Source organism: Coffea arabica, chromosome 6c (assembly GCF_036785885.1).
Source record: "Coffea arabica cultivar ET-39 chromosome 6c, Coffea Arabica ET-39 HiFi, whole genome shotgun sequence".
Classification (NCBI taxonomy): Eukaryota; Viridiplantae; Streptophyta; class Magnoliopsida; order Gentianales; family Rubiaceae; genus Coffea; species Coffea arabica.
The window spans coordinates 22,580,711-22,598,116 of NC_092320.1; the positions used below are offsets into that span (position 1 = coordinate 22,580,711).

A 17,406-nucleotide genomic window follows, 5' to 3' on the forward strand; every position below is an offset into this window, starting at 1 on the left:
ATATTGTAATTGCATCATCAAACTATCACAATTGGTGTATTTAAACTTTTTCATGGAGAGCACCACAAAACAGAGTTATCTTCATGTAATTTTGGTTTGAAATTTTTGTCCAGCTGAAAACTGTCTTTTCAAAATTTTCCCTGTTTAGACCAGAGAATTACCAAATTAGTCAACTCAATTTTTTTAAGTAGGAGAGGGGTGGAATTTGCGAAGCGGGGAGAGGGAAGACGGGAATTGAATCCAAGACCTTTAATTCGTGGGTCTAATCTTAGCTACTAGACTACCTCAACAGTCAACTCAATTTATTATACACGCTTGATCAATTCAGTTTAGTCTCGTGAAGTTTCTTCAGCTTACAGTAATATTTGTTTTGCTTTATGACTTGAGTATTGGATTTTGTGTTTGGCTACTCCATTGATGCATGATGGTCAATCATCGTTTGATCATCATCAATGGTGTTCTATATCTGCGTCTTCATGGTTTACTTCATCATTTACTGTATTAAATTGCACTGCTAGTTATTGCCTTGGGCAATATACGCAAACTGTTCTATTTGCTCATCGGATTTCAGTTTTCGACTTTAGGGCTTTATCCGGATTGATCGTTTTGATCCTAAAACATGGATCAAACCTGGTGGTAACTCTAGAACCTACACACTGGAGAAAGAGCAGCTTTCACCTAGTAGAACTATTTATGACAGGAGAAGAGGCTGATTAAAATTAAGACCATTGCTTATGTAATTGAGGTCCTCATTGGTGTATTCCTTTGCTCTAGACTACCAGTGAATTATCAGCCTTAGCGTTTATGGAGTGCATAGGTATTGAAGTTGACTTATTTATGTGCCTTACATAAGTCCACTCCCAGCAAATCCGGAGGAGGTGGTCGATCTCAAATTTTTTTAGACTCGTTTGAATCAATACTCATTCCATGATTCTTCTCTCCTTGTTGAAGCATTTACTCATGGTTTTTACACGCGGCCTGAGAACCCCAGATGCTATAATGTAATCTTTGCCCTTGCTTTTCTCATGTTGTTATAAAGGTAAACCATTCTACTTGTTCTTTGAACAATTTATGATCTTGTTGGGAATGTCTTCAGTATTTCCTCTGTTTTATTTTCTCAACTTGATTGTGCATAGGCATGTTTTTTTGTTATGTCAAACTTTGATTTCCTGGAAAATTGTGAAGCACTTAAACCTCATCTACTGAAATATCTTTTTGGTTGCTCGTCTGGCTTTAGTATTTTTCCTCAGTATTCAGTATAGTGGTTCAAGATATATATTGCACCAAAAGAGAAGCTGTTTGATGTGTATGCTGATATTATTTGCTTACAGAGATCAGCTTTGTGAAGTCTAGTGCCATATTTCATACTACAAGCAGTGGTATTAGTTGTACTTTTTAGGTCGAATTGATTAGTTACTTACAAGTTCGCTATATCATTCGAGTCTATTTGAATTACCATATGTATTTTGGAGCCACCAGATGAAATCAAAATTAGCTACCACTTTAAGGGGGAAAGGTCATATTATTACTTGTTTAGTTGATAATAGCCCTGGAGATTGATAGGGTGCAATTTCATCATTTATTTTATAATTATTTTTTCTTATTACTTGACCCGATGTGGATTAATTGTTGGATTCTATTCACTTTTAGTATTTTGCATTTATTTCAGGGAGTAGATCGAAAATACCACAACCAAGGCCAATTTGACAGTCATCAGGAAAAAATTCAAATGGAAGGTCTTCAGGGGTATTTTTGGAACAAGGAGACACAAGTCCTTTTTGGTAATTTACAGAAGACAGCATAAAAGAAGAAAAGGAATGAAGGGCTGGAGTCTTCTTCCTCTCGGGGGGGAGCCGCTGCACAGTAGCAAAAAGCTACTTAGATATGAAATAAAAATTGCAGAGGAGGAGCACTACGTAGATGGCTTAGCCTTTGACTTTTCTTTGTTGTTTAGCTCTTAGTAGTTTTCTTTTCATTCCTCCGATGCTAGGAGCAATTAGGAAGACATTGAATCATCCCCTGTACCTTTGCTTTTCTTTATCCCTTTGACCAAATTGAATTTACTCATTTTTCAATTGATGGCCGCGGCTTTTTCTCCAAATTCGTACGGATTTTGCACATAAATATGAATTAATTTCTTCACTCTAGTTAAGGGACAACGGAGGCTCTGGTTCGCCTAAAAATTGTGAGATCGATTTAATTTTATCATTTCCTTTTTATTTATTGGTATTCGCATATTTCTTGATTGCAGTACTTGTGATTATTGAATTGATTGATTGTCTTGGATCCAGATAATTAGTTAATTTAATAATCTATTGTCAATTGAGGTATTAAATCCGTAATTGTTTAATTGCCTCAAAATAGTGACAACTGGCATGATTAGATTTATGTCAGGGGAATACGCGGGCTAATCTAAAATAATCCTGGTAGTGCGTTATTTGGTTAGAATAGGGCTCCTATAATATGTAAGGCAATTAGGAAATTAAATCTTACGGGTGTACCTAGAATTATTTCTCAATTAGAGCAGTGATTAACGGGCGTACCTTAATCACCGACACAATAAGGAGGGGTTGACTGTCATCACTTGTTTGGCAGTTATAACTTATTTATTAATAAATAATTGGAATTGCTTGTGCATCGATGATCAATTAGGTGAACCATTACTGAAGTTATTTCTTAGTTAGATCATTAGTTATCATTCATTTGACTTTAGTAAATTGTTATTAAATTTTTAGTAGTTTCTTGGATTTTATTTGCATTTATTTGATTGTCACCTTCTACACAAAAAGACCCCCTAGTTACTGTGAATTTGAAAAGAAACAGTTACACCCAATTCCTGTGGATTCGACCCTGCTTACCACTATCTACAGAAATTACTTTTAGTTTGAACAGGTTTTATTATTGCACAGGCTAACACCCTGTCAATTTTTGGCGTTGTTGCGGGGGATTGGTGCCAGATTAATTTGTTTCTTTTTGAATTCATATTGTTTTCATTTTTTATTTATTTTCTCTTATTTTTTTTATAGTTTATGGCTGCTAACATTCCGTATTTTGATGATAGACTGGACTTTATTCCTGAATGGGGTTATGAGACTCGTGTTTTTCCTAATGATCAATGGGCTGTTGCAAATTGTGGAACTTATTTTACCTCAGGTTATTCAATTGACACATGCCCCGCATTTCAAGATAATCTAAGTGCTCCAATTGATACTTTTGGAGATTTTCCACCTCGATTTCAAACGTAGTATGACCCTTACCCAAACAGGTATGATCAAGGATGGTGAGATAATTTTAATTTTAATTATGCGACCGGGCCAATGGATTTTCAACGCAAGAGTCTCAGAAATCATCCTCAGTGTCAGGTATGTCTCTTGAAGAAATGATGAAATTACTAACTGCTAATTCATATCGATTTCAACAGGAGATACAAGCGATGGCGGATCAAGTGCAACTATTGACATCCGAGATGGCAGATCAAGTACATCTATTGACATCCAGGATAACGCGATTAGCTTCTCACCTAGAAGAATTACCCGCACAAACCAATATCAACCTTGAGGAAGATGAGAGTGCAATTGTCTTGCCAAATAACATGGAACTGCAAGAGTTTCAAGGAGACGAATCTAGAGATGCAGTTGAAAAGAAAGTTGAAGTGCAAGAAATGAGACTCTAGGATCAACTCATTCAATTGAATGAATCCAATGAACAATCTCCAAATGCGGTGACATCTCCTCCACTCCTTCATCAATATTCTCCTGACTCTTATTCTTCAATTCCTGTTAATGAAATTGACTTTATTATACCAGAAAATTTTGAATTTCATGACAGGAATAAATTAAGAGTGGCGATGGCAAGATATCTTGAACCAATAAATGCAAGTGAGGAAGGAGTGAATGGAGGATGCAAATTATCGTTGACTTGTTTGGCGCCATTTACTAGTCCATGGAAGCCCGTAGCTCGTGTGCCCAAGAATTACTCTATTTACCAGAATTATTAGGACTATAAAGAGGATGACGCATTAAGACGAGCCACAAGATTTTATCTTCCATGAACAAAACATGATAATATCTAGCCAAAGACATTAAAGAAAGGTGCTCATTGGGAGGCAACCCAATTTTTTAGTTGTTTGCTTAATTTTGTTTGTTAGTTTAAATATGCTTTTCCTTGGATTTGACTGATTTTTTGTTTCAATTTTCATTTTTAATGATTCATAAGCAGCCTGTTGACATGACGCGCCCGCGTCAACTGGGCGCATGGCACAGTGCGATTTCCTAGTACTTAGTAAAAAGGGTTTCAATCCCCTTGACGTGCCCGCGTTAAGTCCCATGAAGAGTTCATGGTCAGATTCGTCAGAAGGAGTTTTTGTCCTCATGACGTGCTCGCATCAAGTCCCATAAAGAACTCATGGTCAGATTCGTCAAAAGGGTTTCGATCCCCTTGATGTGCCCGCGTCAAGTCTCATGAAGAGCTCATGGTCAGATTCGTCAGAAGGAGTTCTTGTCCTCATGACGTACCCGCGTCAAGTAATCTGGAGAGCTCTTCACTTCATGCTTACATGACGTGCCCGCGTTATATTCGCAGGAAAGGTAAGTATTCAAATTTTGAGAAAAATTTTTGGTTTTCCTTTAATCTCTAATTTTGAATTTTGAAAGTGAATTTTATTCATACTATTGAGAAAAGAAAAAAGATAAAAAAAATTCCAAAGAAAAGTTTTTTTTAAAAAAAAATTAAAAAAAAACTCAAAGAAAAAATCAAAAACTATTTTGTTTTTGTTTTTCTCTTTTCTTTTTCTTTCTTTTCTTTTCTTTCTTTTCTTTCTTTCTTTCTTTCCCTTTTCTTCCTCTTCTCCCCCGCTACCCCTGTTTCCCCTTTCCTTCTTCACTCTTTTGGCCGAAAGCCTTCACCGCCGCCCCTCCATCCGAACTCCATCGCCACCATCTCGCCCGACCAATGTCGCGCTATACGCCTACCACTAGCGCCACCGAGTCCAGCTGTCCATCACCGTCGACGCGCACGCTAGTGCGCCGCCCGTCGCCGCGAGCACCACACAACACCGTTCACTGCCACCGTCTCCATCCACAGTTCGCCGCGCCTCCATGCCTCGCATCCACCTCCATCACACACCATCGCACGCCTGTCTCACTTCAGCAACTGCGCGGCCCCGAATCGCGCCACCAGCTCCCTCCGCCTTCTCATCACCACTCCACACGCGCCTCCACTTGTGCGTACCACCACTAGCCGAGCGCACCCAGCAAGCATTTGCAGCTGCCGAGCCCCCCTCTGTCACACGCTGCCTTATCCAACCGTGACGCATGCCGGGCTCTTCTCCCTCTTGTGATGCTTGTGCTCCACCACCTCTCCTCTTTCCGTTGCCGTGCGCACTGTCGCTACTTGTCAAATTTTTGACAGGTAGAGGTATTGTATATACACTACAAGAAAATTGTTCATCAGTGACAACACAAAGTCATCACAAAACATACAAATATCGTCACAAATACCTTTTATTAACGACTTTTTGATCGTCACAAAGTCGTCACTAAATCCCCGTCGGTAAAAGTAAACAGTGACGACCTAAAATGTCGTCACTAAATAGTTGTCATTAGTGACGACTTTAAGTGGAGCATTTTTGACAAAAGATCAAGTCGTCAATAAAACACTTCCGGATTGTCGTCACTAATGACAACTATTTAGTGACGACCTGAAATATCGTCACTAAATAGTTGTCATTAGTGACGACAATCCGGAAGTGTTTTATTGACAAATTGATCTTTTGTAAAAAATGCTCTACTTAAGGTCGTCACTAAAAAGCACCAAAAGTCATTGTATATAACTATTTTACTGACAACAATTGTCGTCGCAAATGTAGCTTAGATGTAGTGACAATCTCTATTGTGACAAAGAGTTTTTATTTTCTATTTTGTGACAACTTTTTTTTGTCATTAGATAATTTCTCAATAGCTTAATAGTCATAATTTGGCCTGTAATCATTGCTAAATCATTGGTTTTAAACAAACCATACAAATAAACATGAACGATTGATAACCAAAAGTATTTGCATTAGATTACATGGTAATAATATAGCATTCTCAAATGCCAAATTCAAGTGTACATTACCCAACTAATGCCTACAAAAATAATATTTGTCCAAAATATCACTTGTACATAAGGTACATTTACAAAAGCAATCACAGTTTAAGAAATTAAAGAACATCTAAATGAACCACTCCATGAGCAAAAGGCAATTTTGTCTTCAACATTTTTCAACCATAACCATAGATATTTTCCAAAAGCTAGTATGAATAGCATTTATCTGTCATAAAAGAGTAAAAGAAGTAGGTAAGGAGAGGAGTACAATAATAAAGAACAAATAATGAGACTTAGATTATTAAGACAAAAATTACAATTCATTAAAAATCTCATATAATTTGGGCCCACATATTACAACACCAGCAACAAGTTAGAAATCACAGTCCAATCTATACAAATACAACACTGCATAAGCTCAACTAAAGAGCTCTCTAAAACAGTTTTTTTTTATTTTCTTTCTTCTTCTTTAAGTAGCTCAACTTATTGAACAATTAAATTGGACTCCCACAGTAATTATTGTTTAATCTTTATGCTTTTGGTTGTTTATATATTAAAACACAGAAAACAACTTATTGTACGAGGTATGAATACAGGAGGTACTAGCCTTCTTTGATTTTAGGAGTTTATGCTTCATAAATCATGAAGGAAACGATGCCTCTGTAGGATTAAACTGTGCAAAGAGAATGAGCTATTTGCTTCACAATGTGAAAGTGAAGACCATCTAAATAGGTGAAACCAATCAAAGTTCACAAACGCCCCCTTTGCATTATATTCATTTCTTTCAAGTCACTACATAGGCAAAAAGAAGATTGCTATCCATGCATGGTCTGCCGCTTGTACTTGGAAATAATATACTATTGCAGATGAACAATCAGATTTTTACCTCTCTATTGATAAACTAACAGCACTATATACATGATACCTAGATATTTCCCAAAGAATAAGTTCAGATAACAATGATGCATAACATCAGCCCCAAAAAATATTATTACACAACCATCAGCCCCATAACCATAACTATAAACTACACAATCATAACAAAAAATAGTCCACAATGATGGATAACATCAGCCCCCAAAAAATGTTATTACCAGCTATTACCAAAAAACAGTTCACAATGACCACAAGTTACCAAAAACTACACATTAGCCATAACCATAACCATAAACTACACAACCATAACAAAAAAACAGTCCACAATGATGCATAACATCAGCCCAAAAAAATGCTATTACCAGCTATTACCAAAAACAGTCCACAGTGACCACAAGTTACCAAAAACTACAGATCAACCATAACCATAACCATAAACTACACAACTATAACAAAAAATAGTTCACAATGATGCATAACATCAGCCCCAAAAAATGCTATTACTAGCTATTACCAAAAAACAGTCCACAGTGACCACAAATTACCAAAAACTACAGATCAGCTATAACCATAACCATAAACTACACAACTATAACAAAAAATAGTCCACAATGATGCATAACATCAGCCCTAAAAAATGCTATTACCAACTATTACCAAAAAACAGTCCACAGTCACATCAGCCCCAAAAAATGCTATTATCAAAAACAGTCCACAACGATGCATAACATCAGCCCCAAAATCAATAAGTTAAAGGATCAGAATAGCAACAGTTCACATTAGTATTGTAATTCAATTATTCGTATGAGAAGGATGCATTACCAGCTATTACTACCAGATGCATTTCCATTGCCTTGGTTCTTGGACTGCAATTCTGCTCATAAAGCCTTAAGGAGTTCCTGCATTTCAAGCTGCTGGTTTTACATTTCAGCTTGTTGATTCTCAAGCCTTTGCATCAGCTGCTGTTGAGATTGGACTTGAACTTCCAATTCAACTGATCGTTTCTCAGCTTGTTCTACCCTTTTCTTGAATTCTTCTATCTCGACAAGTTTTTGTGTAATTAAACTAACCTTGGAGGGGCCACAACCACGTACATATCCAGTTATACACCCAGTCCCCTCAATACAAATGTCTTCTTCGGTTCGATTTACACCACTAGATTGAGTTTCTAGCTGTAACTCCTTCATTTTGCTCTACAATCACAGGTTTGCTATTATTGATATATGCATAAGAGACATGAAGCATTGGTATTCAGTTGAAAGTGATATTTTTCTTACCAGTTTTTCAGCTGATGTCTCGTCAACCATAGCATTCTTCTTTCGACTAAAATGTGTCATGTCATAAAGTTCAATTAGTCCGACTGTCCTTCCCTCCTTAGCTTCCTATTAGCAAAACAGGTTAAATAACCCAACCACACATCATAATGAACTACTTTACACGTTTACTGACCCGGTCATCCTTATGACGTAAAAATGATTTTGTTCCAGCTGTATGGGCAGTTTGCTGCTTTGATCTGTTCAGCTTATTTCGCTCACTTAAGGCCTACAATTGTCAATTCTATCTCAGATCTAGATAAAAAAGAGACATTGGCAAAGTATATAGCAAATTAACAAGTATGTGCTACATATACCTTGAATTCTGGACTACAATAGTAATCGCAAAGGTAAATCCAATCTGATTCTTCCACATATTCTGGTCGACATGCAAGAGCTTCCTCCTTAGAGCCACATTTTTTGAATAGCATGTGAAAATTATAACGTCAACTTCTATACTGTGAATTTAATTGCTTAATTAAAGCTGGTTTCACATGCTCTCCTCCATCATAAGTGAAACTATTCTGAATTAAAAATAGAAGGACATATCAAAATCAGAAAAAATTAATGGACTAATTTAAATTGCGTCTAGAAAACCAAAAAAATACTATGATAGCAGATTCTTACATTAGTAATTCTTAGCAGTTGATCTCTATCATCTTTAGGAAGCTTGCCCCATTTAGGTGCTTTCCACTTGCCATACTTTAGAATAACGCAGCTTGCCTCTGAAATGTATCGCTGAGCACCTTCTCCAACTAGTCTTCCACTTATTTCAGAAACAGTAATGTTCACCTTTTTTCTAGCTTTCTTTTCATTTAATAGTGCAATATTACGCGTATATCCTCTTTTTCTTTTTAACGTCACTTGGTCTAGTAGATACAAAGTAAACAAGACCATAAGTGCTAACAATAGCAGCCATGGCAGTAATTAGTTAATTAGAGTAGAATTACACGTAAAACTGACATACCTGAACCGTTTGACTCAAGGTCTTGCATACTTTCAGTTTCATTGCTTTCACAACCAATAGCTTGATTAGATCCAACATGCTGTGAAGTAGGAGTTCCATCAGTTTGCATCCCAGCAGCTTCTTGTGATGTCACTCCATTGCCTGAAGATTTTTCAGTAATCTGTCTACTCTCAGCTTGTATACCTGAATTTCTTGTAGCATTTTCTCTAGCAGAGGATGCACTAGGAATCTATAATCTAGCAATTTAAGCCACCATTATACAGCGACATGTAAAAGTTGAATCAATTGCTTTGTCATAAACCAGTTTATCTAAATGGCAGATTGAAAAAAATAATAACTAATCTCAGATTCATGAAATAGACGGATCCTAGAAGACTTTTTTGTTAATACAGGTTCAGTGACATTGCTTGTCTTGGGAATTGTACTATTTTTTGGTTCACTAGTTTGCTACAATAACATAAGAATGCGCTTATCAATAGTAACTAGTTTAGGATGATAATTGCTAGTTTAGGAAAAAAGAAAATATCTGGAAATGACTCTTGTTTCTTTACCTGACAGCTTACATTTTCTTCAGTTTGCTCCACAATTCCTCGCCCAGCATCCCGACTTTGTCGTAAAGTAAATTTTCCCTTTTTCCCCGGTCCAGCCATCTATCTACATAATCATATAACGCAAGCACCACCAAAATCGTAAACAACACAAGCAGCCGTGACAACATATCATAAACTACAGAAAAAATACAAGAAAAAATTTGGTTAAGAAATTCAATGAACAACATTGTTTAATCTGATTCATAGTCATCGATTTGTACAAATTGTTCATTTTCATCCTCAGAATTGAATTATTGCTCAATTTCCTCATCATTATCAATAAAATTGTTATCCAATTGCCTTGCACGGCTAGCTGACAATTCTATAAAAAACATAGCACCAGCCTCTATCCTTTCTTCAGTTTGCACATCTCCTCTCTTCAAACTGACCAACTCAAGATTTTCTTGTACACCAATCAAATCTTCATGATACTCTTCTTGGTAAGCCTCTTCGTTATCAACCAAATCATTTTCATGCTTCTCAGGAACATCATAAGATGAGCGTGGACTAACTAACTCTACAACATGCCAATTACCTCCAAGCTTCATATCTTGAAGATAGAAAACTTGTTCAGCTTGGGATGCTAATATAAAAGGCTGGTCTGAGTACCATGTTTTTGACATGTTGATGCTAGTGATATTGCTCTGCTTGTCTACTTTGATTCCCGAATTATTTCTCAAGTCCCACCAATCACATTTAAACACCACTACTCGATTTTGAATAAATGAGTATTCAACCTCAACTATATCAGTAATTATACCATAGAAGTATGTTTCTTTATCAGCATGCTCCCCCTTTACCATAACTCCACTATTTTGTGTCTTTCTTTCTCTTTCCCGAGCCTTAATGTGGAATCTAAATCCATTCACATTACAGCCAGCAAATGTATTGACTCGAAAATCAGGTCCTCTAGCCAAGGACAACAATTCATCAGTACATTCTCCACGTGCATGTGTATACATGACCTACATCAGCCATACCAGATTCTTTAATAGTTTACTAAAATAAAAAGTAAAGGAAATTGACAAGTTTTTAACATCTCTTCCAATACTTACATGTTCTTCAAACCACTTTGGAAACTCCGAGTCTAGCCTTTGCTGTACGCTCGATAAATTTTGCTTTTCAAGAATTTGTCTATGCTCCCTAAATTTGTAGTAGTAGAAGTAGTTACATATTCTATCAAATGACTTTAATTACAAGCAATGAAGAACATATTATAGAACACGACATAGATTTAGCATTAAAGTATATTATTACCTCATGTAATCATCTACTTCTTCACAATTTTTCAAGATGAACATGTGTATTCTTTGCAATTCAACCTCACTTAGATAACCAATCAGTGCTGCCCCAAAGGGCCGAGCCAAGCTAGAAAATATAGATAATTTTCCAGCAGCTTCGTGTTTCTCCATATTTCGTTCCGTTTGATTAAACCTGGTCAGAACATCATGCAAATACCTGGAAATGAATGTAAGACATTCATCATCCAAGTAGTGCTCAGCTATACAGCCTTCAGGTCGTGCCCTATTATTCACATAGCCTTTGTATTGACCCATTTTTCTATCCAAAAAAAATTCAGCCCGAGTTGTTAGAAAATAAGAAAATTGGAGGTAAATCAAATAGGCATTATTAAAAATAAGAGGCATGTACCTCTCAAATGGAAACATCCACCAGTATTGGGCTGGTCCAGCAATCTTGGATTCAGTGGGTAAATGGACCATTAAATGGACCATTACATCAAAGAAATTTGGAGGAAAAATTTTCTTAAGTTTGCATAGTATTAAAATAATTTTTTTTTCCTGCATTTCCAGCTCATCTAGATAGAGAGTTCGAGAACAAATTATTCGAAAAAAATTGCTGATCTCTACTAAAATCTGAGATACATCTTTTGACAGCATTCCTCTAGTTGCTAGTGGAAGAAGTCGTTATATGAACACATAGTAGTCATGACTCTTCATTCCTAAAAGTTGACACTCCTTGGTCTTCACACACCGAGGAATGTTTGAAGCAAAGCCATCCAGGAACTTGATAGTGCTAAAAAACTGGCAGAAATTCTTTTTCTCTAGGCGTGATAAAGTGTAACATGCAGGTGGCATAACTTTAGATGCGCCACCTCCCGGTTGTAGATGCAACTCTTCCCTTAATCCCATTTCTTTTAAATCCTCCCTAACCTGCCATCTGTCCTTAGTTCTCGAAGGGAAATTCATTAATGTACCTACCAAAGATTCACATACATTCTTGACAATGTGCATAATATCCAAATTATGTCTAATTTTATTGGTACTCCAATATGGAAGTTCAAAGAATATGCTCATCTTCTTCCAATTTGAACTGTTCTGCACGCGTTTTCTTTTCTTCTGTTGCAGCAAATCAGGTAACTTGCCAAACTCAACTTGCTCAATACGAAGAAATTGTTGGAGGACTTTCTCACCTGATAGGGTCCTAGGAGGCTGTCTATGTTCTCTTTCTCCATTAAATTGCTTTTTTTCTTGACGCCATTTATGATCAATAGGCAGAAAATGGCGATGGCCCATGTAACAACATTTGTGACCATTATTAAGATATAGACTAGTCATCTCATCTAAGCACACAGGACATGTCTTGTACCCTTTTGTACTCCATCCCGACAAATAGCCATATGCTGGAAAATCGTTTATTGTCCACAAAAGTGCTGCACGTAACATGAACTTCTCCTCCCTGAAGGCATCATATGTCTCCACACCAGTGGCAAATAACTCTTTTAACTCATCAACTAGTGGTCTAAAGAATATGTCAATGTCATTTCCAGGTGCTTTGGGACCAGGAATAATCATTGATAGGAAAAAAATGGATCTTTTAAGCATTTCCAAGGAGGTAGATTGTAAGGAACAAAGATAACAGGCCATATACTGTATGAATTGCTCTTGGTTCCAAAGGGATTAAAGCCATCACTAGCAAGTCCTAGCCTCACATTTCTAGGATCTTCAGCGAAGGACTTGTGATTTCTATCAAAATCCTTCCAAGCTAATGAATCAGCAGGGTGTCGCATCATGTTCTCATTATCTACACGTCTCTCCTTATGCCATCTCATATCCCGAGCAATCTCTTTGTTCACAAACAGTCTTTGCAGCCTTGGTTTTAATGGAAAATAACGCAACACCTTTCTAGGTATTTTGGAATTTGGAGATTTATACCGCGGTGCTTTACATTTTTCATTTGGACAATGATCAAGGCCTTTATTTTCATTCCAAAAAAGTGCGCAATCATTTTCACAGGCGTGGATCTTTTCACACTTCAGCCCCAACTCACGGATGAAATTTTTTGCCTCGTAATATGAACTGGGAATCAAAGCTGTAGGAAATACTTGATGCAAGAACTTCAGCAACATATCAGTAGATTTACAAGTCCACCGATTCATTGTTTTCAAGTGGAGGATATGGACAATAAACGAGAGTTTTGAATACTTTTCACAGCCCGGGTATAGAGATTTTTCAGCCTCCGATAATAATATGAGAAACCTACTTGCTTCTCCTTCTTTCTCGGTACAAGCACCCGTATCAAGTTCCGGTGAATGTCTCCAACTCTCACCAAAGTTAGCAACTCCTACATCATTTAACAGCTCCTCCATACTGTCAAAGTCACTATCGTTGTCATTTATTTCTATGTCATCATTCTCATCATCAGATTCAAACCCTTCGCCATGATATATCCACCTAGTATAACTATCAACAATTCCTCGACACAAGTGATTGGCCATGACTTCCTTAGTTTGATCCTCAAAATTATTGCATACTTTGCAAGGACATGGCAGTTTACAATTAGGATCCTTGCCTAGAAAAGCAAACTTAATAAATTCATCAACTCCATCTAAATACTTGGGGTCTAGGTAGTTCTTAATAGACATCCAACTCCTATCCATATTGTTGCAGCCCTTTATCCTACCATAAAGAATATGACCGCCACATTATATAGAAAACAAATGCAATGTAATATGAACTAAATTTAAACTCCTCAAATACCAGCAATGGGATCCAAGGTGTAAAACACATTTTTAGCAAAAATCAACCATCTCAAGTACAAATGCATTAGTAAGGCAACAAACTAAATAGAATCTGCAGCCACAGTATACATGCAAAAGTTTGGCAAACAAAAGATAAAGCCATAACATGAATAATCAATTTCATAGGCTGATTTTGCTAGCTAACAGCACACTACATGTTCAAAAAACATAGGATCAGGCATCATATATTTGTAAAGGGAAGATGCCCAACGCAGAAATAATAGAAGAGTAAAGCACAAATATAAATTTCAAGCCTGAATAATGGTAAGAAGGAACAGTACTTGAAACTCAGACCACTCAATTGGTTTCCTTTTCCTACCAAGAACAGGAGCTATTTGCAATCTTAGCACCGCTCCAGATGCAGCAGTATGTGCCTTTACAAGAACCTCCTTATATCTGGTCTGAAATGCAACTGGGAGAAAACGTCCAGTGCTTTTGTCACCAACCCTGTTTATCAAGAATATCCCCAATTATATGGTAAGCCACTAATGTCTTGTATAATTAGTGGTAGGAATTAAGTCTTCAGATTTAATTCTAGAGAGAGAGAGAGAGCGAGAGATTAAAGTATGTGAGTTTGATTGAAGCAATAATAATTTCTAGAAGATATTTTCATCTATCTCATGTGTCGGTTCATTTAAGGCTAGGAAACTGATTCGCAGCAGAAATTTATTCACATGTTCAGATGTAAAATAACTCACACAGTCAACTTACTAGAGTTATGTTTTCTTTCTTCTGTTTTCTATTTTAAATGATTTTTCCCACCCTGAACCTTGAGATACAACCAGAAAAGTATATCTGGAGAATTTTTTTTTGGCATAATAAGATGAACAAGTAGCTCCTCCAGTTTGAAATGTTTGATACATATCTTTCCAATATCCAGCATCAGACATTGAATGATACTGTGTTACATATATGAAGTTGACTTTTGACCCAAAAAAAAAAAGCATCATACATTTTAGAAATGTTGTATGTAATCTATTGCTAAAAAAACACCAAGATTCACCTTTGTTGGTCATGTAAGAACTAAAACATTCTAGAATTAACCAAAAAATTCTTGTTATTTTTTCAGAAGTCATTACTGAGAATGGTTTCATTAAATGGACTTCCACATCTTGCTACCTTTTGTAGCACCTAGTCATATTGGCATTTCACATCAATAGGCAAATTCATCAATTTAAAAGGTGTACTCACTAATAATTCTGCTAATTATAATGGGTCAGCGGCTCTAATTATGTATTGCAGTTCCTTGAAATGTACTAGAAATGAAACACAAGATCCCTAACGGTATGAAGACCAAACAGTGGGGAGCCCGGTTCTGATTACGATTGATAGATATCTCGTACTGATTGCTCATAATAAAGAAAAACTAATCTGCCACTCCAACCTAAAGCAAACAATGAGGCTAAACAACTGTTGTTTGCTATCCCTTTTTCAGCAGAAGCTACTTCTAAGAGTTCAGCATTTAAAAAGGTGCTCAGTACAGATATATAAATAGCATTGGAATTAAATTTTATTAAGAAAGACTGAACCTATGCAGGGATCCCAAATACTTTAGAATGACAGAGGGTAACACAGACAGGAGACGAACAACTTATCATAACATTGGAATGCAATAATAAGATTTCCTCCTTGAGTAGCAATGTTTATCGTATCATCATCCAAAACCAAATAATTCACTGAACTTAGTTGTCAAAAAGGCACCATATCATTCACCGCTTTCTAAAATACATCAACAAGGTGTAAGAAATAGACAACAGGCAAATACCAGTGTAGTTAAGAGCACTGTAATTCTCCAATAGGACCATCTCTCCATGAAAATCAACTATCTGTCTGCCTATATTCATCAGATTACCATTCGAACCATCAGATTACCTTTTATCTGGAGAATTTAACAAAAATGGAGTCAACATCTGTCTCCCACTCAGGGCCAGTTCATCCTTATCTAATTCTCTGCTTTAGTTCCTCACATACTGACCAATCTACTCCCATTATACTTACAGAGCCATATAAGATCAATCTTTTTTGCACGGCAAAAAAAGAGCATGCAGTCAAAACTCATATGCTCTATTTTTGTACAATCAAACCTCGTAACATATACAAATTTTGACCATGAAGATTGTAAGTGTTCAGTAATGCACAGAATACATAGATTCGAAGTCAAAGAAAATGTTACAGGGGAGGGAAAAAAAACGAAAAAACAGAAGCAAGGGCAATGCACAATGACAACTGCATACCACTGAACAGGTACTTCTAGCTTCTGTGCACCACTCTATTGGCAGCAGAAAAGTCTCGCAAAAAGAGAAGAGGGGGTAAAAAGGAAAAAAGGCATGCATCTGTAAGGATTTGAATACAAGGCATAGACCTTCTCTACCAGCCTCTTTAACATCCATTAAAGATAAATTTAGCATCTCCTTTTAACAAACTTAGAATCTGGAGTATCTTGAGGAAAAAGGGGACTTTGAGCATAATCAATTTACTAACAAGAAAGACAGGTTTTCAAATTGCTCATATCTTTTAAGGAATACGTTACTTTGAACTAAATACGAGAACATCCAATTCCAGGTTAGTGAAAGTCCTTAAAGCTTCCACTGATGGCTATGCGCTTTACAATTAGCTTGAAATTGACTCATCACAGTTCCTAATGTCCTACCTGAGCTCGGTCAAGTAAATTGAAAAACAAACCATAGCTAAATGAAATTGTGGTCACCGGCTAAGATCAGAAAGTCATTTAGTGATGTGATAATATGGTTGACGAAGAAAACTAGAGGATATGCCAAAAGCTATTATCAAAATTAGGGCCATAAAGCAATTGGAGAAAATGATCAAGTAAATAACAACATAGCTATGATAGCATCTAATAATCAAGAGCGGCTAAAAGACTTTGGGCAGAAATTTGCAAAAAATATTGTAGAATATTAGGGATTTGGAAAAATTGGGGAAAATGTATAGGAGAGAGAAAAATGAACCTTTCCAATGAAAACCTTGCCCTTTAATGCTGGACAGCCATGGTGATGCTAGTGAGAAGCCAGAGGACGGATTTGTTGTGTGGGTGAAAGTATCAGGTGCCGTGCGGAAACTCTGTTTTATGCTCAGTGCAGAAGCTTGTTTGTTTTAGCTCGGTGAAAGTTTGTGTTGCTCAAGTGTTCCGTTGTTTTAACTCAGACCAAGTGTTCCGTTGCTTTTGTTTTCAGAATGTGTTTCGCTGCTTTGGTCTTTGCTTTGCTTTGGATATTGTTTTTGTTGCGCGGCACTTTCACTATGATTTGATCAAAATTTTGACTTCACTCATTTTCCCTCCATTTGATACCAAAAATCATGTTTTTTTCTGGATTTGTAAAATGGTTTGAACCATAGATTTTAATGCTATAGTATTATTCTTTATTTTTTAGCAAAAAATAAAAATTTTCATCAACATAGGTGGCAAAATTTGTTAATTTCATATAATTGAAAATGTACTTTTATAATTTGCTAATATTTTATACTAATTTCTTATAATTGCAGCACTAAAGAACATCATGTAATTGAAAATAATTAAAC

The 17,406-nt window shown here is 36.4% G+C and overlaps 1 protein-coding gene and 1 long non-coding RNA gene across 2 annotated transcripts; both read right to left on the reverse strand.

Annotated features, from left to right (window-relative positions):
* Nucleotides 1–8,392: 8,392 nt before the first annotated feature.
* On the reverse strand, nucleotides 8,393–8,659 carry LOC140008540 (uncharacterized). The gene is made up of 2 exons (XR_011815965.1): nucleotides 8,591–8,659; nucleotides 8,393–8,502 (listed from the first exon to the last, which is right to left on the reverse strand). It is a non-coding gene; the product is annotated as an uncharacterized lncRNA (long non-coding RNA).
* Nucleotides 8,660–12,639: 3,980 nt separating this feature from the next.
* Nucleotides 12,640–13,728, reverse strand: LOC113735743 (uncharacterized). Its single transcript, XM_027262734.2, has one exon. The coding sequence runs from the start codon at nucleotides 13,726–13,728 to the stop codon at nucleotides 12,640–12,642; it is 1,089 nt and encodes a 362-aa protein (XP_027118535.2).
* Nucleotides 13,729–17,406: the final 3,678 nt, after the last annotated feature.